The sequence below is a fragment of the Cyanistes caeruleus genome, chromosome 3 (genome assembly GCF_971803275.1).
Source record: "Cyanistes caeruleus chromosome 3, bCyaCae1.hap1.1, whole genome shotgun sequence".
In the NCBI taxonomy this organism is placed as follows: Eukaryota; Metazoa; Chordata; class Aves; order Passeriformes; family Paridae; genus Cyanistes; species Cyanistes caeruleus.
The window spans coordinates 55,813,772-55,836,279 of NC_141703.1; the positions used below are offsets into that span (position 1 = coordinate 55,813,772).

Consider the following 22,508-nt stretch of genomic DNA (forward strand, 5'->3'; position numbering starts at 1 on the left):
TAGTTAGTTTGACAGACCTGTGGTTCCTTGGATCATCTTTCCAACCCTTCTTTTAGGTAGGCCTCATATTTGCTAATTTCCAGTCAACAACTGTAACTTCTCCAGATAATCACGACTGCTTGTAAATGTTTGAAAGTAGATTGGTGAGCTCTTTTACCAGCTCCCTCATTATTCTCTGGTACATCCCATCCAGGCCCATAGACTTGTGGGTGTCTAATTTGCATAGCAGATAACTAGCCATTTCCTTCTGGATTATGGGGGCTTCACTTGGCTTCCCATCCCTAACTTTCATCTCTGGGAGTTGGGTTTCCTGAGCACAACTGATTTTGGTATTAAAGACTGAGGTAAAGAAGGTATTAAATACCTCAGCCTTTTTGTCATCCTTGGACACTACTGTCTGCAAGCAGCAAAGGATGAAGCCTCTCCATAGCCATACTTTGCTGGCAATGTATTAATTGAAAATCTTGTTGTTTTTAACAATAGTGACCAGGTTCCAGTTTGACTTTGACTGTTCTAATTTTTTTCCTTGGATAACCTTACAGCACCACAACACCCTTGTAGTCTCCCCCCCAGTTATCCATGGTATCCTTCCAGATGTGATCCTTTTTTTTTTTTTCTTTTATAGCCAGGCTGCTCTTTTTCTCCACTGGATTTTCTTAAGGCATATGGGGACAGCCTGCTTCTGTATCTCTAAAATTTGCCTTCTTAAAGTATGCCCAGCCTTCCTGGACTTGTTTACACTTCAGAATTGACTCCCAAGGGGCTTTGTCAGTCCATGTCCTAAGAAGGCCAAAGTCTGCCTCCTGGAAGCCCAAAGTGGCAGTTCTGCTGGTGCCCATCCTTTACATTGTTCAGAATTCAGAGCTTTATCAGTTTTGTGCTTGCATCACACACTAGTCCTCTGCTCATAAACAACAGATGTATTGGGACAGTTCCCCTGGCAGTTTGGGAGGGGATTCACCTGGTGCCCCAAGCAGGGACCTACCTCCATTCTCTCTGTCTCTTAGGTCCCTTCCTGCCTGTTGGGGTGAGGTTCTTCCTCTTCCTGAGATGGAGTTTGCTGGAATGCCTGCCTCAGAGTTGGCAGAGAGAGAGAGAGTAAGACTCAGAAAGGTTAACTAAACCTGCCTATTAACAGAATTTTATTAAGAGGTATCTTATGTAGACAAAAAAGAAAAGCATACTAAAATTCCTTAGAGTATCAAATTATACTGATTTCATAGCTGTTGGAGTCTGAGACACAGAGTGTGTGCCCTTGTTTCTGATACTTATTTCTAAGATCCAGAAAAACACTGAATTTCATATAACATGAAATTCATTAACATATTTTCATGGTGATACATGAAAACAACTGGTAAAGTTAGATAGAAAAGCTAAAAGTGTGAGTGTGTAGATTAGAGAGTTTTCTTAAGTCACTGGGTGAAAAATTTAGTTTAGAGTTTAAGTTAGTTTAGAAAGCAGAAGACAAGATGGAGGATTTAGAATGTTGTTTCTTTTCCTTCTTTCTTCATGTTCTTCTAGAGGTTTTTGGGTAATAGTAAATGATTGGTTAGAAAATGCTGCAGAGCAGCACACATGTGGTGGGGTCATTGGGTCATTAAGAAAAATAATACATGTGTCTATTGTTAATTGGATAAGAATAAGTATAAAGATAAAAGAACTGAGTAATTCGGGGCCATTTTGTGCTTTCAAAGCCAAAGTGAGCCACAAGGCCATTCTGTACCATCAGAAGAAAATAAGCCAGATTGCAGTGAATTAACCCTTGTGCAGCTAGTCTGGAGAGACCTGCCAAGTTTTGTAATGACCTCCTAATAAACACGAGAAACAAGATTCTAATGAGCTCAGGAGTTTTCTTCAAACCTAGAGAACTGAGGTAAGTGGGACTCCCCACGAGGGAAGATCCCGAAGGAGCTCGGCTCAGAGGAGACTGAGAAATCCAGGAGAAGAAAGAAAAATACAGAAGAAGTGCAGCAGAATCAGAGAAAGAGAAGAAAGGAACAAAAAAGAATTTTATAGAGAGAAGTTACAATAGCAACTGCTTTAAAGATTAGAAAGGATGTGTAATTTTCAGTATATAGAGAAATAAGATTCAGAGTGAAATATTGTCTACACATTTAGGATGTGATTGTGCACAGGTCTAAATTCTATAAATTTTAGATTGGTGAAATAATCCCTGAGATTGAGGGTATTAGGAATAAGAAGTCATTTTATCAAAGGGATTCTGTGTATCTTGGTTTATTCAAATCTTGCTCTTCCTAAAAGTTGTACTGCTAGCAGTGGAATTTCTCATATACTAAGGAGTTAAGCTTGTAGAGCAATTTGACTGTTAAAGAAAGAATATACTTTTTTTAATCTTCTGGAGCTTTCAAGGAGGAAAAATATGTTAAGAGGTCTTTGACTCAGAGTCATTGGAAGTAACTTCTTTGATCTTCTGAGAAGTACTTCTGCTTGTAAGTAGGTTACTTTAAGTTCTGAAGATATGGAAATAAATTGTTGCAACCTTGTTCATCGTGTCTGTTCCCTATCCAGTAAGAATAATAATTATTTCAAGTGAAGACATAGGATTTGTTCCACTTAGTATTCTTCTTTTGTTCCTTCCTGTGTTGTTAATGTTACCCTACGTCTATGTCATCTCTCAGTGCCAAGGTTTTACAGCAGACTTTCATGACTGAGCTGTTGGCTTCTGTGACTAAAATGACTGGCAAAATGTCTGGGAGTCTGAGCTGCTCTGTAGCACTTGAGCAGATTTTTCAGGTGTGAAAATGTGTTTACTGAGTATATAAATAGCAGACAGTCAAAAACGTGAATTTGAAAATAAGGGGTGGCAGTACTCTTTGTCCTACGTATCTAAAGGCAGAGTGAGAAGAAAACCCAGGAAAAGAGCAAAAGCTATAAGTAGTACTCTTGGCTTTATGCCTTCATTCAGGAAAGGAATATTTTGTACCTTTATATATTTCATATCAGAACTCTGGTAAAAGAGTATTTAGTGATTACCATCAGTGTCTTGACAGTCCATATATAGATGTATATATTTATATATATGTGAATTGATGCATCTCTTCATGGGAATGGGAGTGGAAGAAAGTTCTAGTAGCATGTTTTAGGTTAAACCATAGTAAATCTGTAATGCTCCGTCTTCATAATGAGGTGTCAGAAGTTGTGTCCTCAGAAAGACAACCTTTGGGGAAGATATCTGTGTCAGGGACTGAAGATGGGTCTAAGGCCTGACATATTTGGTCTGCGATTGTTCACATCCACAAGATAATGTAGAAGAACTTAGTGTTGGTAAGACTAACCTTCAGAAATGAAACTATGTATCAGTGGAATTCATTTGGTGAAAGGGGAACAATAAAGCTGTTGTTGGCCTGGAGGTGTGATCATGGGCTGTTGTGACCTGGTCTCATATCTTGGACGCATGTGAGGTGATGTTGAAATGCTGGCCACTCCTGAGATGGGGATTTAAGGTGTGCCTCTGGCGTGGAGGAGAGGATGATATGATTTGCACTGTTTTCATCCAGAAGATGCCCTGAAAGTGCACTGCCCTCCTGCCCCTCCCACTCAGGAGCTGTGCTCTATCTCCTGCTCAGCAGCTTCTCCAACATCTAGGGGTCGGTATGACATGACTAATAAAATTGACTTGCTTTGGTATTCTGACTACGTCTTGAGTTTTTTGTGCATAGGCATCCTCCTGAACCTGTAACAATACCTTTCTGCATCTTTCTTCCCCCCCTTTCATTCCTTCTCCTCCATCCAGGCTGATTACAGAAGCCTTGGAGAATTTTAAAGGTTTTTGAATAGCCTTTGAATACCCTTGAAACCAATCTGATCCTTTTTCTGGGAGCCAGCATGTTGTTGCATATAGTTCAGGTCTTGTTTAAGGTCAGACTTTTAATTAAGAACATCACAGATATTTGCCCAGAAGCTGGATAGTTTGGGGTGGAGGAGTGTGTGGGATTCTATGGGCTAGCATCTAGGGCCGTGGTCTGTGTTTGCACTTTACCCCTAGCAAGTGCATAATCCAGTAAAACCAGTAAAAGTTTTGGCCTTGGAAAAGATGTGCTGCCACCCTGGCAACCCAGGAGGACCTAAACCACTGCAATGTGTTGAGGCCTGGCCCAGGCCTACTGAGCCGTGCCCAGCACTGCCCAATGCCCTCAGGAGGAAAAGAAGGTCTCTGAATCTGACAGTGAGACACCAGGCCCTGCAGCTGCACCAGCCACTGTGACAGACACTGTGGTTAGTTCAACCCTGATGACAAACAGTGCCACTGAAGCAGAGAAACAACAAGTGCTTGTGTCACTTGTCCCTGTACACAAGCAGAAGAAATGTATATGAAAATCACCCTTCAAAAAAACTTTAGCAAAACCAGTCAAGGAGAACAAGGAGGTTGGAGAGGGTGGAGAGGATGAAGAAGTAGGGCCATCACAAGGGCCATTTCAGTGCTGTTACCAAGGCCATCACTTATGATGATAATGAATGTGTTTTTATATATGCATGTGCTGGATTTAATTTTTGAGGAATTTCTTAATACAGGAATAGGTGATTTGATGTGTTAATTAAGGGGGAGATGAGGGAGGGAGGGTGGCAGTGAAATAACACCTTTCATTCCTGCATGCATAGCAGCTCTGTTAGTAGGTGATGTCTTGACAAGCTTGTATTGTAGTGCCAACAATTAGTCTAGCAGTAACTAATCTATTGATTCCTGCATTATCAAGTGTGTAAGTTCAATATATGCTATTATCTTACAGAGAATGGTATAAGAAGTCATCACTAAGATCAAAATGAGAGCACAAATAGATTTACTTTCTAGGGACCTGATTAGAAAGTGTGATGAGCCAGAAAGTTTGTATTGTGGATCTCTGTGTAACTTTGATTTTTCAGGGCCACGGTGTGGGCATAAAATCACTTCCTCATTTCATGGGCTCTCGGTGGAATAATAGTCAGCCTATGAAATAAACCAATAGAACTTCGCCATTCATCCTTGATGGCTGCTTGATTTTGGCTCATACAGATATTATTCTTACTGTCCTAGAGCACTATTCCTGAATGCATCTATATGTATCCATTGGTAAAATAAATATCAAAAAATGAAAAAGATACAAGATCAACCCTACTTTAAACTGTAGGGAAACTTTGTATCAAAGCTAAGCTTAGCTACAGCCTGTTGGTTAGCCTGATTTAAAATGTTTTGGTGTAACATGGAAGATTATTGAACTTTTTTTTGCTGTTTCCTCCTCTATGCACTTGGATTGCCAGCAGCATCAGTAGTAGATTTCATTACACCCAAGCAATGAAATTTCTATTCTTTCTGTATAGTGCTTTCTGTGGACCATGAAATTATTTGCCTGTATGGAATACTGAGAGGTATTAACTTTTCTGAAGCGCTATCAATGTATAATTCAAAGGGAAGTATATGTAGAATATCCACACTGTACTGCTGTGCAAGTCTTGTTGTGAATTCCCTTCTATTAATGTATGGGAATCTTCTTTTTAGACTACATTGTTTTAAATTATTTAAAGTAATTAGTTTGACACATGTTTAAATGTGATTATAATACTATTATCTCAATTTGTCTTACATGTTCTGCCTGATCAAATATATTCCAAGATGTGCTTTCCTCCTCTAGGATGAGTGGTATAGGATTTGGAGAATATGGGAATATGAATGTTGCAGCATAATGTTAATGATGCAAAACATCTACTATACATTCAAGAGAAGCTTAAAACCAAAACATAAACTAAAAATGGGAAAAGTGAAATATCTCTTTTCAAGGAGGAATAGGCTCTTCTCCCTGAATAAGACTATCTGTTTCTAGTGGACCTGTGGGGTTGCACGGGGTATTGCATGGTGGTTCTGCCTGGCCAGATCTGCTGTTGCTGCTGCTGTGTGGAGCAGGAGAAGGAAGAGGAGACACTTGTGGAGCACAGACCAAAGAAGGGGCTGAGATTTTTCAGGAGATACTGGAAAAGGAATTTAGGGCACAGCTATCTTAAACTTAATTTGTTCTCTGTTCACTGATTCATGAGCTGAAATCCATTATTTCAGCCCAGGTATCTTCCATTTACACCTGTTTCAAGTCTGCTTGTGAACCTTCTGCAAATACAATGGCTTGTGCCTTAGGTTATGCACTTTATTTATAGTGAAGATGTGGGGGCATGAAGAAGCTACTGGCTAACTCATTCTTTGGAGCAGGCATGCTGCCTTTTATCAGTGCTCTGTGAAAGACATTGCTTGAAAAGAAAAGTCTTATATAATAGGATTTTTTGTTTTTTCTTACATTTCCAGTCTAGTTACTTCAGTTTGAATTCTAGCTTTATCCCCCCATGCTTACGATAGACTTCTGATTTTACAAGCAGGAAGGGAAATTGCTTTCTAGTCAAGATGTAAGATGGTTTTTGCCATTGATGACTACTACTTCCCTTACTCTCCCTTTTGCTTTTGTTGCATTCTTTGTCTTCCTGGGTCTTGCCTATGTAATTATTCCTGTAGAGTATGCTCTTCCTCGTTGCCTGCTGGTTTGATGCAACACAGAAGGGCCCCATCATCCATGCTGAGCTCTTTTATGTTTACGCTATAATAATTTTCTGCTTTTGCATGTTCTACAACCATCTGTGAGTAGCTTATAATCTATTTCTATGTTCCAAAAACTCTTTCTTTTCAATTTTGAACAGGAAGAATTAAAGTCTTTATATTTTTCTTGTAAACCTCTCTTCATGGATGTCTGATAGTCAATTCTTGCTCTGACTAGAGTGGAACACTTGTACCCAATTTTTGCTACTGATTTTCTTTGCTCTCTCTGATCTTAATTCCACAGATGCTATAATAATTTCACTTGTCATTTAGTTTTGTAACTGATGTACTTGTCTTAAGATACTTATCTTAAATATATATTGAAGCCTCAGAATATTTTTGCATAGCATTCCAAGACAGAAATCTGTTGATATGGTTGAAATCTTGTCCAAAATCTCTTATGCATCAAATGTTTCCGTAACTTTCTTTTGTGATAACAACTGTGATGTTGCTGTTCATATCTGGTCAAAAGGGTGCTACAAAGATGACGATGATGTAGCGCATCTCATTAAGTGTCAGCTGCTTTTGGCTTCTGTTGGTCCTTGCCCATGTACCTTAAAACACACAAACTCTAGCACTGAAAATCTGTAAAGTTTCACTTAATAAATCTTGATCAATAAGTTGATAAATGTCTAACCAGTTAAAAATCCCACAACCCAAACCACTTTTCTAAAGAAGGTTTTTGGCTCTTGAAAGTGTTAATAAAGCCAGAGTGATTGATAGGTGCTGGGGATTAGGCATAAGGATCATTCATAAAATCATAAACTTACTCTAAGTAATTTTAATAGAGGAGTTGATGGTTTCTCCAAAACTAATTTCTAAATAATTGGAACAAAGGCACTAAATTTTGTATTACATGATGCAAAAAGAAATAGAAATAGAAAGTAAATAGTACTGTGTCTTTGTTATGCTAAATTATCTTCTAATAAAAAGTAGTTTCTTTGCATGTCTATATATTCTGTAGCCATGTTAGGAGCACAGCTGTTTCTGAGTAACTAAAACCACTTTAAAACTATGCTTTTGGTGAATAAGCTTGCTTTCTCATATTCTACATGTAACGCTTGGTAAGAATTCTTCATAAATTCGTTTTGTAGATATCTATTCCTTCAAACTTTCTGTAAAATTCTGATGTTCTGCGTGATTTCTTTCTAATGTAATGAGATTCTGGTCGGTTAACTCCAGTGCTAGGCAACTGACCATCATATCTATCTTTAGGGAAAGCCTTTAGAATAAGGCAGTTAAATAACAGGTAAGCTGCCACAGAAAAATGAGGATGTTTAACTTCCAAGAACACCCATCTTAGTTAGGGTTATACAGAACAGAAGCAGTATGTGATCTTTTGTACCTTTTGTGTTTTCAGTTGGATAGATTTGCAAGTATAAGAATTCCAAGAAGTAAAAAGGAAAGACCTCCTCTGCCACATATGAAGCAGTCACATTCTACAGATTGGTCATCCACACCCATGGACCTGGAGGATTTTGCTCAAAAACAACTGTCAGAAAGAGAAATCATAGCACTGTTTGAAAAAATGATGGTAAGAGTCTTACACTTTATTTTACTTAAAGAATGACAACATGGCTAAATAATAAGTGGAACACGTATTCTTCTGTGCATGTGTTCTAATCTTTACCTGATTCTTTAATACTATTGTTGTTGTGAGTTGTAATTGTGTGTTTATTAGGCTGTTTCTCAGGAAATAAAGTACTGAAATTATTTCAGCAAATTTTTGGTCCAAGTATATTTAAAATAGAAACTAGAAGTGAGATTATGCAACACATTTTGAGGAGGAACAAGAAATGGGGGATCCTTCTTCCTTTCAAGATGATCTGAAATTTTTACAAAGAGATTTTATGCATTCAAATGTCACAGCCACATTGAGTTCTGAATTTATATGCCATGTCACTCTTGCACAAAAAGAGAGAATTGCCTCCAAAGTAGCATTTGTTTGAAAATTTGCTTATTTCGTTAGCTGTCATTGTTGGTGCACTGCAAAAGAGCAGTCACAAAGATCATGTGGCATTGGTAGCACCTCAATAGGTTGAGCTTTTTGTCGTGATGATGACATTTTGGTCAATTGAAAACTAAACGTGGAATGACCATGAAAAAAGAGTGACTGAAATTTGAAGAACACAACATTAGCAAGGAGAATGATGCCTAGATTATTATTTCTTTCTCTGATTCACAGCAAGTAACAAGTAACTCTTGAAATATGAAGGGACTACCAGGGACTGGCACATGAAGAAAATGAAATGTGCTATGAGAGAAGTACCTTTGTACTTCCTAGTACTCAGTGATGATAGCTTAGTTTTGAAGTTTTTGTAGAACTCTTGGGAATTATAACTGAAGGATGACATTCAGGGTTTTCATGGTTAAGCTGGTGAAGGAAAGGACTAATTAACTGTGTTATCGACTTTTGTATTTGTACTTGTTGCCAAATGGTTCATTGTTTTTGGTATACTTTGATATCTTGCTTCTCTTAAAAATTTCATTGTAACCGATAGTTGCTCAGATGTTAGGAAATGGGAGAGTTCTTTTTAATGAAACTTGAAGGTGTACCCCTTACATTTAGATTGGGTTTGTCTACTATCCTACAGACATGCCAGTATAGGATAGTCTGTGATGTTATATTGTGTCACAAATAAATAGAAACTTTCAATAAATCCTCAGAAACCTAACACTGTGTGTCTAGATAGATATAGATGCTCATATCCTTATATAATTAATTCCAATTTTAAAACTACTTTGCAAAATATGTTAAAGTACTGATGACATCTGGATAATTTGAATGCTTTCCTAGTTCCGTTGAATAACAAAGCACTTAAACTTGTGTTAAGCTACTTTATCAGTGTTGTTTTATCTATAACATGTACTACAGAAAGGATTTTTCAGATTATCCACATTTGAATGGGCTGGAATAAAGCTAGTTTAGTCACAGTAGATTACATAGCTAATTATATATTGTAGCCTCTAGTTTGCTGTTCTGATCAAATTAAGTGATTTTGGGGGGTGGATTGGTACAATTTGAATGTTGTAGCCAAGCTTTTAGAACTTACTTTGCACAGAAAAAAATGGTCAATGCATTAATACTGAAGGGAGAAGTTTATAAATTTGTAGGATTTACTGAATGTCTTGCATTGTATTTGGGGTTTTCCTGGATGTATATGGCTTCCTTCTCCCAATATTTTATAAAGGTGTCTCATGTGGTTTTCATGGCAAAAATTATGAAAGAGCTCATAAAACCAAACAGTTAAAGGTAATTATTAACTGTCATTTAGCTCCTTTAATTTCTGTTAGTGCTATTAGGAAAATATTCATATGAAATGATGTATTCTTATTTTCCAGAGGATGAAGTATTTTATTAACTAAGCAATATCTGCTGTGCCCCCTGTATCACTCTAGTCTGTATAAATTGATTGTCTTAATGATGTTTCATTTGTTAAAAAAAAAGGACAAAGAAATTTTGTTTTACTGTGCACACAGACAGAATATTTCCCATAAATTAACCTGCTGTTATATCTAGGCTTATGGAATACAGTTTGTGTTGACAAGTTTCTTAATTCTTGTAAGGTTTTTTGTGTTAAGAAGTTAGATACTTTTAAGTTTAGAAGCTTCTATTCAGAAAGCATGAAACAGCAAGTCTGAAAGAAACTGCTTTAAATAGACGAAAACTTTACAATAGCTACATGATAACATGAAAAGTTTTTTTTTTAAAGTTCAAGTTAAGTTCAAAATTAACCCTATCCCAGCTGAAACCAGGACAGGGGTCAAGCATTTTCTGCAATAACTTCTGAAAGCTTGGATTTATACAAAGGTGTAAATCTTTCTAGGAACTGTGCTTCATTCTCTTCTATTCAGTATGAAAGCTATTGAAAGAAAAGGAAACTTAGGTTTTGGTGTAGTATAAATTCTAAGGATTGTCTATGCTGTTTGTCTTTACTTTCTGACTGGGTGAAATAACTTTGGTGTCAAGATGGTTGCTCATTCATTTTGTAGCATTGCTCCTGCCAAAGCTGGTGGGGATTCACCTCATGAGTCTCAGCTGAAAATAACTGCAGTAATTCTTACTAACTCTGAGTAATGCACACAGTAATGCTATATGTGCTTTATATGTGTGTGACAAAATTGTTAATTGTTCCTGAAAACTCTATGGTGTTTTTTTTGTTTTGTTTTATTTTTTTGGTGGGCTTTTTATTTTCTTTCTTTTTTTTTTTCCCCTTTTGTTCTTTAACCTACACCATGATGAGAAATGCCATTTCTCACAGATATGCAACTGATTACAATGATCAGAGCATTTCTAGGCTGGAACAGTAGAACTCCCTGTGTTAGAAATGCTAGTGACATTCAGAAGTGTCACTTGTGTGGTTTTGAATGTAGGACTCTCTCTGTTCTTTTTGACGTCTGTATTTATGTTCGGCTGAATGAGTTATGATGGCATTTTGATAATGATTGAAGGTTTTGATTTAATGTTTAAAAATTTGGGCCTTGGTTATTGCAAAGGTGATTATAAATTTGGGGGCTAGTTTCAGCACAAACCACATTCTGCTGCCTAAGATGAAGCATTCGGAAATAGAGGAAGAGAAATATGGATTAAATTAAAATGGAAATTAAAAATATATAAAATACTGGTTTGAGAACATTTTCAAATGTTTAAGGAAGTATTAAAGAATGCTTATCTGTAGTTTGGTACATGTGTATGTGAAACGGTAGGTCTTTTCTAAGAAGAGAGTGTGTTAAAAATGGTTGTGATGCACTTGTTAATCCTAGTATAGTTGACTGCTTTTGGTTTTTTTTCAGTCTCGGTTTAGAGACTGAATATGGATAAGGATTTTTATGGTTTTGATGAACATCTTATGAAAAGTGGTTTGTGTAACAGTTTTCAATTGTATGAGTTTGTATTTTTGTGTCTTTATTTAAGTCAGTCTCTTATATTTAAATCATTCTTTTGCTGTATGGCGTTTAAGACTGTTTTTTCTTTTTTTCCTGTCTCATTCTAGGAAGATATGAATTTAAATGAAGACAAGAAGATGCCATTGAGAGAAAAAGATTTTAATACCAAAAAAGAAATGGTGATGCAATATATTAGCACTGCTTCCAAGTCTGTAAGTAAATGACTAAAAGCTTACATTATTTCCCTATTGACAGAAAAAGTGATGCATGCATGTTACATTCCTTTGACTTACTTCTGTTTCTCGCAGTGCCCTTTAAAAATGTTTGTGTCTGTTTTTACTATTTTACAGGAAACAGTGGCAGATAGTCACTTTTACTTGAAATGTTTCTTCTATACAGAAACCAGCATTTCTTTTTGGTAGATGTATGGCTAAGAGTAGAGATGGAAAGATTCTGCAAAAACTTCTTGCAAAAATTTGGTGTGAACCTTTTTCTTTTCCAGCATTGTTTAAAAAGAATTCATCAACTGATGAGCCTTTTCCATGCCTGACTTAAAAATAGAATTCATGTTTGATGCTACCTCATAGCTGGTAATGAAAATGTTGCACACAAAATCAATTAGTGTCCATTTTTATCCTATAGACATAATGACTGGTTGTTCTAAAGCAGTGAAAGAGTTGTATGTAAGGGCCAAATTAAGGATGCAGTTGGTATAAGAAAAAGTGCTTAGTTTTTGCAGAGTGGGAACTGACTCCTGTGCTAAATGCTACATAGCTAATCCTGTCCTCAGATATTCTGAATTGTTTCAGAATTCATATGTTTGAATCCTCAACTCTCCTTGCTGTATGTAACTAGAGATATCAGTAAAAAAAAAAAAAAAAAAATTGCCTGTAGGTAATTATAACAAAATGCTGAGAAATTAAAACATTAAATATAGTAATTTAACTGAGATTTTTATCTTGCTGTCTACTTCATGTGACTAATAATGATATTACTGGTGTAATGCTTTAGCACTTTTAGAAAGGCAGGTAAGCCTTGTGCAGGACTGAACTGCCTGGAGATTATTTAAGATGAGTTCATCAAAGCTACTAGTCTTTCTATAGCTTGGCAGGTCCTTAATACCAAGGAATTAGGTCTAACTTGTTTGGTTTTTTTTTAGAGGTACTGTGTGGGAAATAAGAAACTTCAGACTAGTAAATCTTACAACATTCTTGAAATTTATCTACGCAAAATAGTATGTGAGGGTTATTGTATCATTTGCACCCCTAGCTTCCATATGTATTTTAAGACCTCAATTGTTTGAAGAAAGTAATGTGATAATAGGACATGACTGGCTGTGCAGAGTCGCTCCATTCACATCTGTTGCTGGAATCGGCATACTGGTGGTGGTGATGTTAAGGCTGTCTTTGTCAAGAGGAAGGTTTTCATGTCTTTGCTTCTTGGCACTTCAAACTTAAGAACTTCAGTTCATAGGAACTGAAACCTATATAACAGAGTAGGTGTCATTGATCCTTCTTTCTGAGTGCCATTTGTAATTTAACTTTTTTCTTTGGATATCATCATACTTGTGTTTTGGCAATGGAGCTTCTTGCACTATGCCCAAAGCAGCTATATAATTATGGTACTTTGTTGAAGAGATCAGGTCTGTTTCCTCCCCAGGGCAGTATTTTGTTCCCAAACACTGTTGTCTTGTGTCTTTTCCTAAAGCCCTGCAACAGCATTTTTTCTCCTTTCTGTTCCATTCCTCGGCTACTAGCCCATGTATTCCCTTTTCTGTGGTGGGAGATGGCTAAAGACCAATCCATGCAGGGAGACTTGTCTTTCCTGAACTCTCTCTGCTGTTACTGGAAGTGGCATTCACCTGTTTTGTACTGGGAGAAGCTGTTTCTGTGGGGCATAGATTCAGTACTTTGATCCAGTAGTGCTGCAGATGATTTCAGATTAGTGCTGGAGTTGGAATGGGAAATTTCTTCCCTTGCTATTGAAAACTTTGTTCCTGACATGCTCTTTCATTCCTCAAGTTAGTTGGACTGAGTGCCTTCTGAGTCCAGAGAGAATAGTGCACTGCACCCCAAGAGTACTTGGCTAACTTATGGTGTACCTTGTGAAGGCTTCATACGTTTTTTGGAACAGTTGAAACGTCATGTAGCTCCTGACTATTGTGTGCAACTAATCCCATCTCCGGTCTCTCCTTCTATAAATGATACTGCAGTAACTTCTTTTGATAGTTTGTACTTCTTTTCATACTTCTTGAACTTTAAGGAGATGGGTACTAAGATATTTTACCTTGGGAAAGATATCCTTATTCACAACTGTTATGGAGATTACTGAGGAGCATGTTTCATTTAAAGCAGTTATCATTTTAAGAACTATTAAAATGAGGAACAGGGACTGCCACTCTAGTGAATCAATGAAAATGAGACAGCCTCTGGTGATCAAAGTGGGCTACTGTAATCGGAGATTTATCATTGACCTCAGTGTCAGGGTTTCTCTTTCTTAGAAGTGCACAACTCCTTTCCAATAATCACAAAGCACACCTCTTTGCATAGTAATACTTGCAGAAAAGTTTTGAAAATAAATTTCCATGTTATGGGGTTAATGCTCAAGAGGAAATAAAAGTAGCATTGCTATCATGTTACTCAACCATAGGTTTTGCTGTTTTATATGTTCAAAACACACAAACGGGTTTTTAAAGTGAGTTTTCTTCTCAAGATTTTGTTTTTGTTGTTCACATTTTGCCGTTGTAATGTTTTAACTAGATTAATTAATGCTGACTTCATGCTGCATCTGCTCACAGACCAGTTGTTCTCCAGTTGAGCAATTAAGTTTCTAGAGGCACTGATGCCTCAAGATATTTCCTGTTTCTCAGTTAGCTTGAACATTTTGAACTTAAGCAGCTTTTCTCATGCTGAAATACAGCTAATATAATCTGTTTCACAATTGGTACCAAATGCAGCTCTCATTTTATTTAAGCACCGGCAGATGTATCATATTCTTATTATGTTGCAGAACATTGGCATAACTATGAATAAGTGGCACTTATCACTGTGGTAGTTTGTTGTACAGAAATTCACATTCTACTGGTTCTTTTGCATAAGGTAATGTTCCAGGGGGGAACTGAGTCTGAAATGGGATGACTGGTTACTCTCTGGATGTTGATGTGAGTCTCCACTGTGTGTGACACTGTTTTCAGATGGGTCACATGAGGCTTTCTGAAATGTCATGCTAGTGAATTCTTCTAGTCTGACTGGGCTCCTGTCCCGTGTGACCTTTGCACAGCACACATTGCTATGGATTATATTAAATTCCTTCCAAAATATCTTCTAACCATTTTAACTGTATGTCCTGTCCATATGAATGTCCTATATGACTGCATCAGAAGAAAGCAATTTTACTGACAACTTATAAGTATTTTGGTTACATCAGTTTTGTCAATTTTGCAGCAGAACTGCTGGGAGAAGTCACTGGAAATGACAGATTCTCCACACAGGATATTAATCCATGTGCTTAGGCATACAAGTTGTGCTTATCAAGTAGTGTATACACATCAGGAGCTGCCAGCAGAATTTCTGAGACTTTTTGAAATTTCCAACTCTCTTGTAACATTTAGTTAAATACTTAGTCATGAAGGCTGCTGGGAGTTTGTTTGGTCATTTTGTCTCTAGTCTCTTATCTCATCTATGCAGAGTCCAGCTGGAAAGATCCATGAAAGAAAACTGAAAATACTGAGTTTTTTGTTTATGGGAACATTTATTGTTACTGATTTTTTAAAATTTTCTCTGGGTTTCCTAGATATGTCTTCCAGATTCTCACCTAAGCCATCATCCTTTGCTGTACATCTCATCTCCTTTTTTTTTATGGAGCATAGTTACTGGAAGTTACCCTCATACTTAAACTGGTAGGGATATTTATCAATTCAGAAGCATGTTTGGAATGACATTCCATGTATTACACATGGTTTTTCTTTCAAAATATAACATGAGACGCCATGTTTTCAGGATGGTTTTGGTGGGTTTTTGGTTGGTGGTTTTTTTTTTTGGTTTTTTTTTTTATGTCTGGAGCATTTGTTATCAAGTCTGAGGAAATATAGTTTTAGTGGAGAATATTATAGCCCCCAATGTTCTGTTGTCACAAAGTCGTGAAATAGAACTAGGCTGGAAGAGACATTTGGAGATAGTCTCATCCAACTTCTTATCTATTCCAATTTTAGTATCTCTGATGGGGGAACTACACAGTGTGCCTGAGCAGCCTGTTCCAGTGCTTGACTAGCCTCATGTTTAAGAAAATGGAGGAGGGGGGAAGTTCGTTTGTCTTGTGTTTAACCAATTTCCTGTATTTCAGTTTATTCTTCTTGTCCTTTTACTGATAGAGTTTCCCTGAGCCTTCTCTTCTTGGGGCTGAACAGTCTCAGTTCTACCAGCTTCTCCAAGTACTACAGATTCTCTTGTAATTGTGTCCACAGCCCTTTCTGGACTCATTCCAATATGTCCATGTCCCTCATGCTAAGGAGTCAAGAATTGGACAGGATTCTCCAGACGTCTCACCATCTGCTGAGCTGAGGGGAAGGGTTGTCTCCCTCAGCCAACTGGTGATGCACTTACCTGTGGTTGACTTGTCATCCATCACATCCCCTATTTTCCTACAAGCCCCCCTTCCAGGTGGTAGCCCCAACACACATTGCTGCATGTGATTATTCCTCCTCAGGTTCAAGATCTAGAGTTTTCTGTTGTAGAACTTTCTGAAATTCCTCTGCCCATTTCTTCTGTCTGCTGATGTGCCTCTGGAAGGCAGCTCAGCAGCCTGGTTGGTCAACCATGCTTCCTAGCTTTTAACTTTATTTTTTTTGTTTGAAACTATTTAATCATCGTCTACTTCATAGAAGAAAAGATTACTTCTCAGTATTTCCTGGGGATCTAACAAAGGGAGAAAACATTGTCTGTATGAAGCTATATATAATAATATAATGAGACTACCTTACCATTTGCAGTGAATAATTTCAAGTTATTATTACACTGAAAATCTAATTCTCTTCAATTACTGACTTAAGCCACCAGTTAATCAAGAGCTATTTAGTAAGTCTCTTTGTGCAACATGACAGTTGTGCTTCTATTTAAAAAAAAAAATCTTGCAATGAATTAACTCAAATCTATGTTTTATGCACCATTGTATGCCTGCTTTTTTTATTTAGCTATGTTCTGTAGAAAATATATCTCTCCTTCATGTGAAAGGGATATTAAATGGACTAGACTTCTTATTTTTGTCTGCTGATAATAAATTTATTCATAAAATGACCAAATTTAGTCAGTATTTGGCAAATAATAGATAGGCATCAGTTATGGATTTACAGGTCTACGTTATATATTTTTCAAGGAACAAAAATGAAGCTTAGCCATTAATAATCTGTTTAAGTTCTATATGCACCAAATGAAAAACAAGTGTATTTTCTGTGTTTCAGGGAAGTCTCAAGAACAGTAGGAAGATTTCTCCCCAAGAATTTATTCAGGATTTAAAATCTGGGTCAACGGATGAAAGACTAGTCACTTGCTTAGAATCTCTCCGTGTGTCCTTGACTAGTAATCCTGTCAGGTAACATCATTAGCACTTATTGAAGAGATTAATCATATTCTAATTGCTTAATGGATTAAAATTAATGGATATGTAGATGTATATGTTTCACGGTTTTCCAGTTAATAAGTATCTATGCATTAGTGAATGATTGTAACTTCTTTCTTTTTCAGTGATTATGTATCCTCTGTAGGTCTATTATTTTTAGTACAGTTGACTGATCTATGCAAGGTAATGCTAAGAGAAGGTAAATTAAATGTGGTACAGAAGCAGTTCCCTTTGTTTTCTAGTGCTGAATAGTCAATTGTTTTTCATTTTTATTTTTGAAATATTTTCCAAGTCTTTGATCTTCTAACTGATTTTTATCAGGGTGATCAATAATGGGAGTTAGGCACATTGGTGTGAGTTTGTTCACCAGAAAACATATATATTTCTAAATGTGTGCTGCTGCTTCTGTCCAGTGTACTCTAAGTTTTCTTCCTTCCTGCCTTCTGGTATTTTTTTCTGTACCTGTAGGGTTTGTCTATACAGAAGAAAGCACAACCTTTGTTCATCTGTGCTTTGTTGAAGGAAGGTGAACTCTTCAGTCATCACTAATCAATCTTAATTTTGATTCGTCCATACAGCTTGATTTGTGAATGCTGACTTTATTAAATTGTATTTTTTCCTATTCTATTTACGTCCTTTTGTTTATAGTTACCATTTAAGACAATGGTTGAACACATGACTTGGGGAAACTGTTTAGGGTGTTGTTTAAAAGAATACAAATGAAATGTTGGGACATGATTAGAAAAGGATTGCACAGCTTTCTTTTCTCTGTGTCTGGCTTGGCAGAGTTGCTGATGTGGGTCTTCTCTATGGGTATTTGCTTCTTCTATTTATTTTTTTTCTGAATTTGGTTGTCTTATTTAGAGTATGTAATGGTTCATGTGGAAAGAAACATACTTTACAGTAGCCTGAGTTATTTTGATGAAGGGTTTTCAGTTAGTCTTTTTTTGTAAATGGTATTTTTAGTTCGCAGAGCAAATCTGAATCAAGTGATACTGAGTAATTTGATCTCTGGTACTTAGAAACAGGTATTGAAATCTATGGTTTACTGCAAAAAGCTGTATTTATTTTCCATCACTATAAAAAGAAAGCTTCTATAAGGACAATCTTGGTCACTAATCTTCAGGTAAATAATTTAGGTGTTTTGACTTCACAGTTGCCAACACAGTTCATCAAAGGTGGTTCAAGTGATCTAGCTGTACATGTTATTACAGATAACTAGTTATCTGCAACTATTTCTTTTCCTTTTGTGTAATAGTTGCAACAGATTGAATTTCATTAAGAGGACATTTTTAATAAATATGTTGACAATAGAGACACTGTTAACTTAGTATTTTGTCAGAAAGACAAGAAGGTGAGTGGTTTTTTTTGGGTAGTGTAAGTAGTTTTCGTTCTCTTGCGGAAGCAGAGGTGAAGGAAGTAAGAAAGCATCAGTACTTTAGTCGATCATCCCCAACTGCTGGATTTACATCAAAGTGGCTGCTCATAATTCTGCTAATACAAAATGTTCAAAGAAATGAATCTTGTAGGATTATCTTTAGGACTGATATGGCCAGATATGCCTAAAATAGTTGCCAGTTATTAGCCTAATCTGTTTCAGAGTAAAACACCCATTCAAGAAAGACAAAATCTATTTTCTAAATATATTTACTTTTAGAAGAAACAAATATAAAAGTATCTGGTTTTCTCTTCCTAAAATTTTAAGTGCTGCTGTCAGTGTGCCATTACTAGTATTTGATACCATGGGGTTTTGAGCAATACTAAACAGGACCATGAAGCATCTGTCTCATGTGGAAACAACTGGCTAAAGGTTTAACCTCATCAAAAGATGCCTTTGGTAGTAGGTGAAATTTTAAATTTTTGTTGTGTTCTCTTGGAGATATTTTGGGTTTAAAACCATCCAGTTATACCTGCTTTTATTTATGGTGACTATTTTCTTTCACTGTGAATAGTCTTCAAAATGTCAGTTTTTTAAAATGTCTTTTTTCTTTCTCTACAGCTGGGTTGAAAACTTTGGCCAAGAAGGTCTGGGACTGCTGTTGGATGTTTTGGAACGATTGGTTGAAACAAAAAAGTAAGGATTTATTATAAAATTGTTAGCTTTTCTTAATATTTAAAGAGCATTTATTTACACTAATATTTTGATCTATTCAGTCAGGACAGACTTGTGAAGAGGAGTCAGCATAAAGTTATACAGTGCTTAAGAGCCTTCATGAATAATAAGGTATGGAATTTTATTTAATCTAGAAACCAAACTACTGCAGTACAATTACATAAGGTACATGATGATCATAAGTCTGTACAATTTGTTGAAGTGGTGGGTTGGTCTGTTGTGGTTTGAAGTTCTTTCTGTCTGCCAGAAGTCTGCCGCTTACTCTCTGCAGAAATATTCCAAGACAATAATTTAAACTTTTGATGCTGATATGTGTCTTCCTTACAGAATAAGTAACCTATTTGGGATTTGTCTCTCATTTAATTTTTTTTATTTTTTCACAGACTTAAATGTCATTTGAAATACTTACTTGAGGGGAGCCACTGGTGTGGTTAGATACTAGATACTCAATAGTAATTTGGATTCCCTCTGTTACAAATGTTCTTCTCTTGTTTAGTATGGATTGGAAAGAATTTTGGGAGAAGAGAGGAGCCTTCTGTTGCTGGCCAAAGCAGTTGATCCCAAGCAAACTAACATGATGACTGATATAGTTAAACTCTTATCTGCAATGTGCATTGTTGGAGAGGAAAACATGTAAGTACTGAATTTAAGCAAGAAATAGTAAAGTAATTTTTACAATATCCCAAATTATATCTGAATGAAATGATAAAATTTTCAGTTTAGGTTTGAAAGTAGTATCTGTATTATATTGTCAGTTTTCAGAATACCTCTGTGATTTTTTTGATCATGGTCTTATCAGTGAGTTTTCTTTTTCACATCTGGATGTACTGGTTAGATGGAAATAGTTATGCAGCAATTCTTTTGCTTAATTTTTATTAGCATAATTTTCTTAACCTTTATAATCTAGTAAGTCATTCTTTGTTTACAAAAATCTCTAAAGGCAACAAATATTGCTTAAATCTCTTAAATTTGTTTACAAGAAATTGAAGTAGGTGAATAATTTGGCAACATGGCTTTTAAGATAGCAAATAAATTTAAATATGTCTCCTGAGTGAAATTATTTTCTTTTCTCACAGTCTTGAAAAAATTTTGGAAGCTGTAACAGTAGCAGCAGAGGAGAGGAATGTTGATAGATTCTCTCCTATTGTAGAAGGCCTTCAGGATAACTCAGTTCAGCTGCAAGTAAGTAATTATTTTTTTTTTTAAACCACTGCAAGTAAAAATAAAATTACATATTTTTCTGGACCAAACAAGTCATAACAATAAAAAGGAGTAGGGATACTGTTTTAAATTGAGGTCAAATTTTGGAATATTGTTTATAATTTTGTCTTTTAAGATGTGGTATGGGAAGATCCAGCCTGGAAACACAGATCTGGGTGTTGCAGATCAATTTGCTGGTTTCCATTCACTGAGATCTTACCTTTGCGAGTTAAAAGTCAGCATATATTTAAAATAAAGCATAAATCATGTGTTTCGATGCAAAAAGATCATATTACTTCTTCAATATTTGTTGAAATTGAAGATTAATAATAGTAAAAAAGCAAGATTTTAGGCAACAGCATTTTGTAATCAATGTTTTAAATCATTGGGAGGCCTGTCCCTCATGCTCACTTTATGATATCATAAAATTTTGCTCAGAGAGTCTGAGGAAAGAAAACTTTCACCTTACTTTCAATTTGCTTCAGAGTTTACTGCAGGAAGGCACAAAGTATTACACTGTGTTTGAATGATCTTTATAAATCATTGGTCTGAGAATATAGATGTGAACTCATGTCATTTGGTTGACCTGAGAGCTGCTCATAATTGTAATTCTTTGTGACTATTACAAAAAGAATAAAAGATTAATCTGCTGTTTGAAAAAAAATATTTACATAACTCAGCTTTATATTAAACAGTTCATGTCTGACAATAAATGTTGCTGTTTGTTTCATTTGTCTCACAGAAAAGCTAACCATAAAGGAATATTTGTAGGTGGAGGATTGTTTGTAGTTCAATTTTGCCTGTACCAAAGGAATTAATTGTCTTTTGAAAAACTGTCCCTTCTTCCTTACCCCTTCTCTCTTCTAATCATGTACCAGTTTGGGTTGGAAGGACCTTTCAAGACCATGTGCTTCCAACCCAGCTACCATGGGGGACATCTTTTCACCAGACCAGGTTGCTCAAGGCCTAGTACAACTTTACCTTGAACACTTCCAGGGATGGGGCATCCACAGTTTCCCTGGGCTATCATTGAATTTTATGGAATTTCCAAAAAATTCTGAGATACCAGTTTTATTCTGGGATATGAAAAAAATTTGAAAATATTTTGTTTCACTAGGGAGAAATGCTTTAGATCACAAAAATTCTTTTGCAATTCCAGGCTGTTGTATCTAAGTTAAGAGAAATCGAGTCTCTGTAGAGCATAGAAAGACTTGAGGACTACCAAGTTGAAATTAGGAGGATGTTGTTTTGAGTGTTAGACTTTCAGATGTGATGCTGAATTTTCAGGGCTTGTGTACATTTGCATCTGTGTAGATTTAATGAAGAAAAAAAACTACTGTAGATTTAATACAGAAAAAATTAGTGTTGGTAACTTCCTTTTCTTTATAGTTGAAAATGAATGTGAAACTCCCCTAAAAGCTGCCCATTATTCTATTTGAACCATCAGGCAAATTAAGTTAATCCTTTCTACCTCTCATTTTACCCATGATGGGTACCCACTGTTTGTAGGGGTACTTAGATCCATGAGCACTGGTGAGATAACCAAACCACTGCAGAAAACTTCAGCTGAGTTACCTATGTAGAAGCAATTTTTATTTTTCTAAGACTACTCTTCAGATACTAAAAATTTTCTTTCTACTGGTTATGCCTTCTATCAATTGGGCTATACCTCCATCTGGTATTTTGTTATCTTCTGATACAGAAGATAGAAGCATTGAATTAGTTTTAAATGTTATTGTTGCAATACTTCTGCTAAAATACTTCTGCTAAATATATTCATTTGGCTTTGCTGAGAGTTAGCCTGAAGTTCCTGCTAATAGGTAATGCTTTGCTGTTTTGTTTGCTATATCTTGTGTTGACATGGAAACTCATTAAAAGTTCTTTTCTGTTCATATTTTTTTTTTTGAGTTAAATTTTCATTAGAGTGTGTTCCTTCTGCTAAAAAGCTTTTTGATATTTACTTTTTCAGACTTCATAGATAGTTGCTAGATTTCTTTTTTTTTTTTAAAGCAGAAAAATCAAGGTTTATCATGTGAATCAGCTGTAAACTTTTCTAATAATGACATTGACCTGGTGGTTAATTTGACAGTGTTTTAATGAGACAGACGTTCACAGTTGTCAGTT

At 36.1% G+C, this 22,508-nt stretch overlaps 1 protein-coding gene across 7 annotated transcripts in view; it reads left to right on the forward strand.

The window, feature by feature from the left end:
* The window catches only part of DIAPH3 (diaphanous related formin 3), a 203,669-nt gene that overhangs the window by 14,124 nt on the left and 167,037 nt on the right, over positions 1-22,508 (forward strand). For all 7 annotated transcript variants that reach the window (XR_015284568.1, XR_015284567.1, XR_015284566.1 and 4 more), the window contains 7 exons: positions 7,932-8,105; positions 11,566-11,670; positions 16,914-17,044; positions 19,071-19,145; positions 19,226-19,295; positions 19,681-19,817; positions 20,261-20,366. Coding sequence is in view for 3 of the 7 variants with exons in the window: in XM_023932632.2 (XP_023788400.2) it covers positions 7,932-8,105; positions 11,566-11,670; positions 16,914-17,044; positions 19,071-19,145; positions 19,226-19,295; positions 19,681-19,817; positions 20,261-20,366 (798 nt within the window). In the remaining 4 variants the exon portion in view is untranslated. The remainder of the gene's footprint in view (positions 1-7,931; positions 8,106-11,565; positions 11,671-16,913; positions 17,045-19,070; positions 19,146-19,225; positions 19,296-19,680; positions 19,818-20,260; positions 20,367-22,508) is intronic.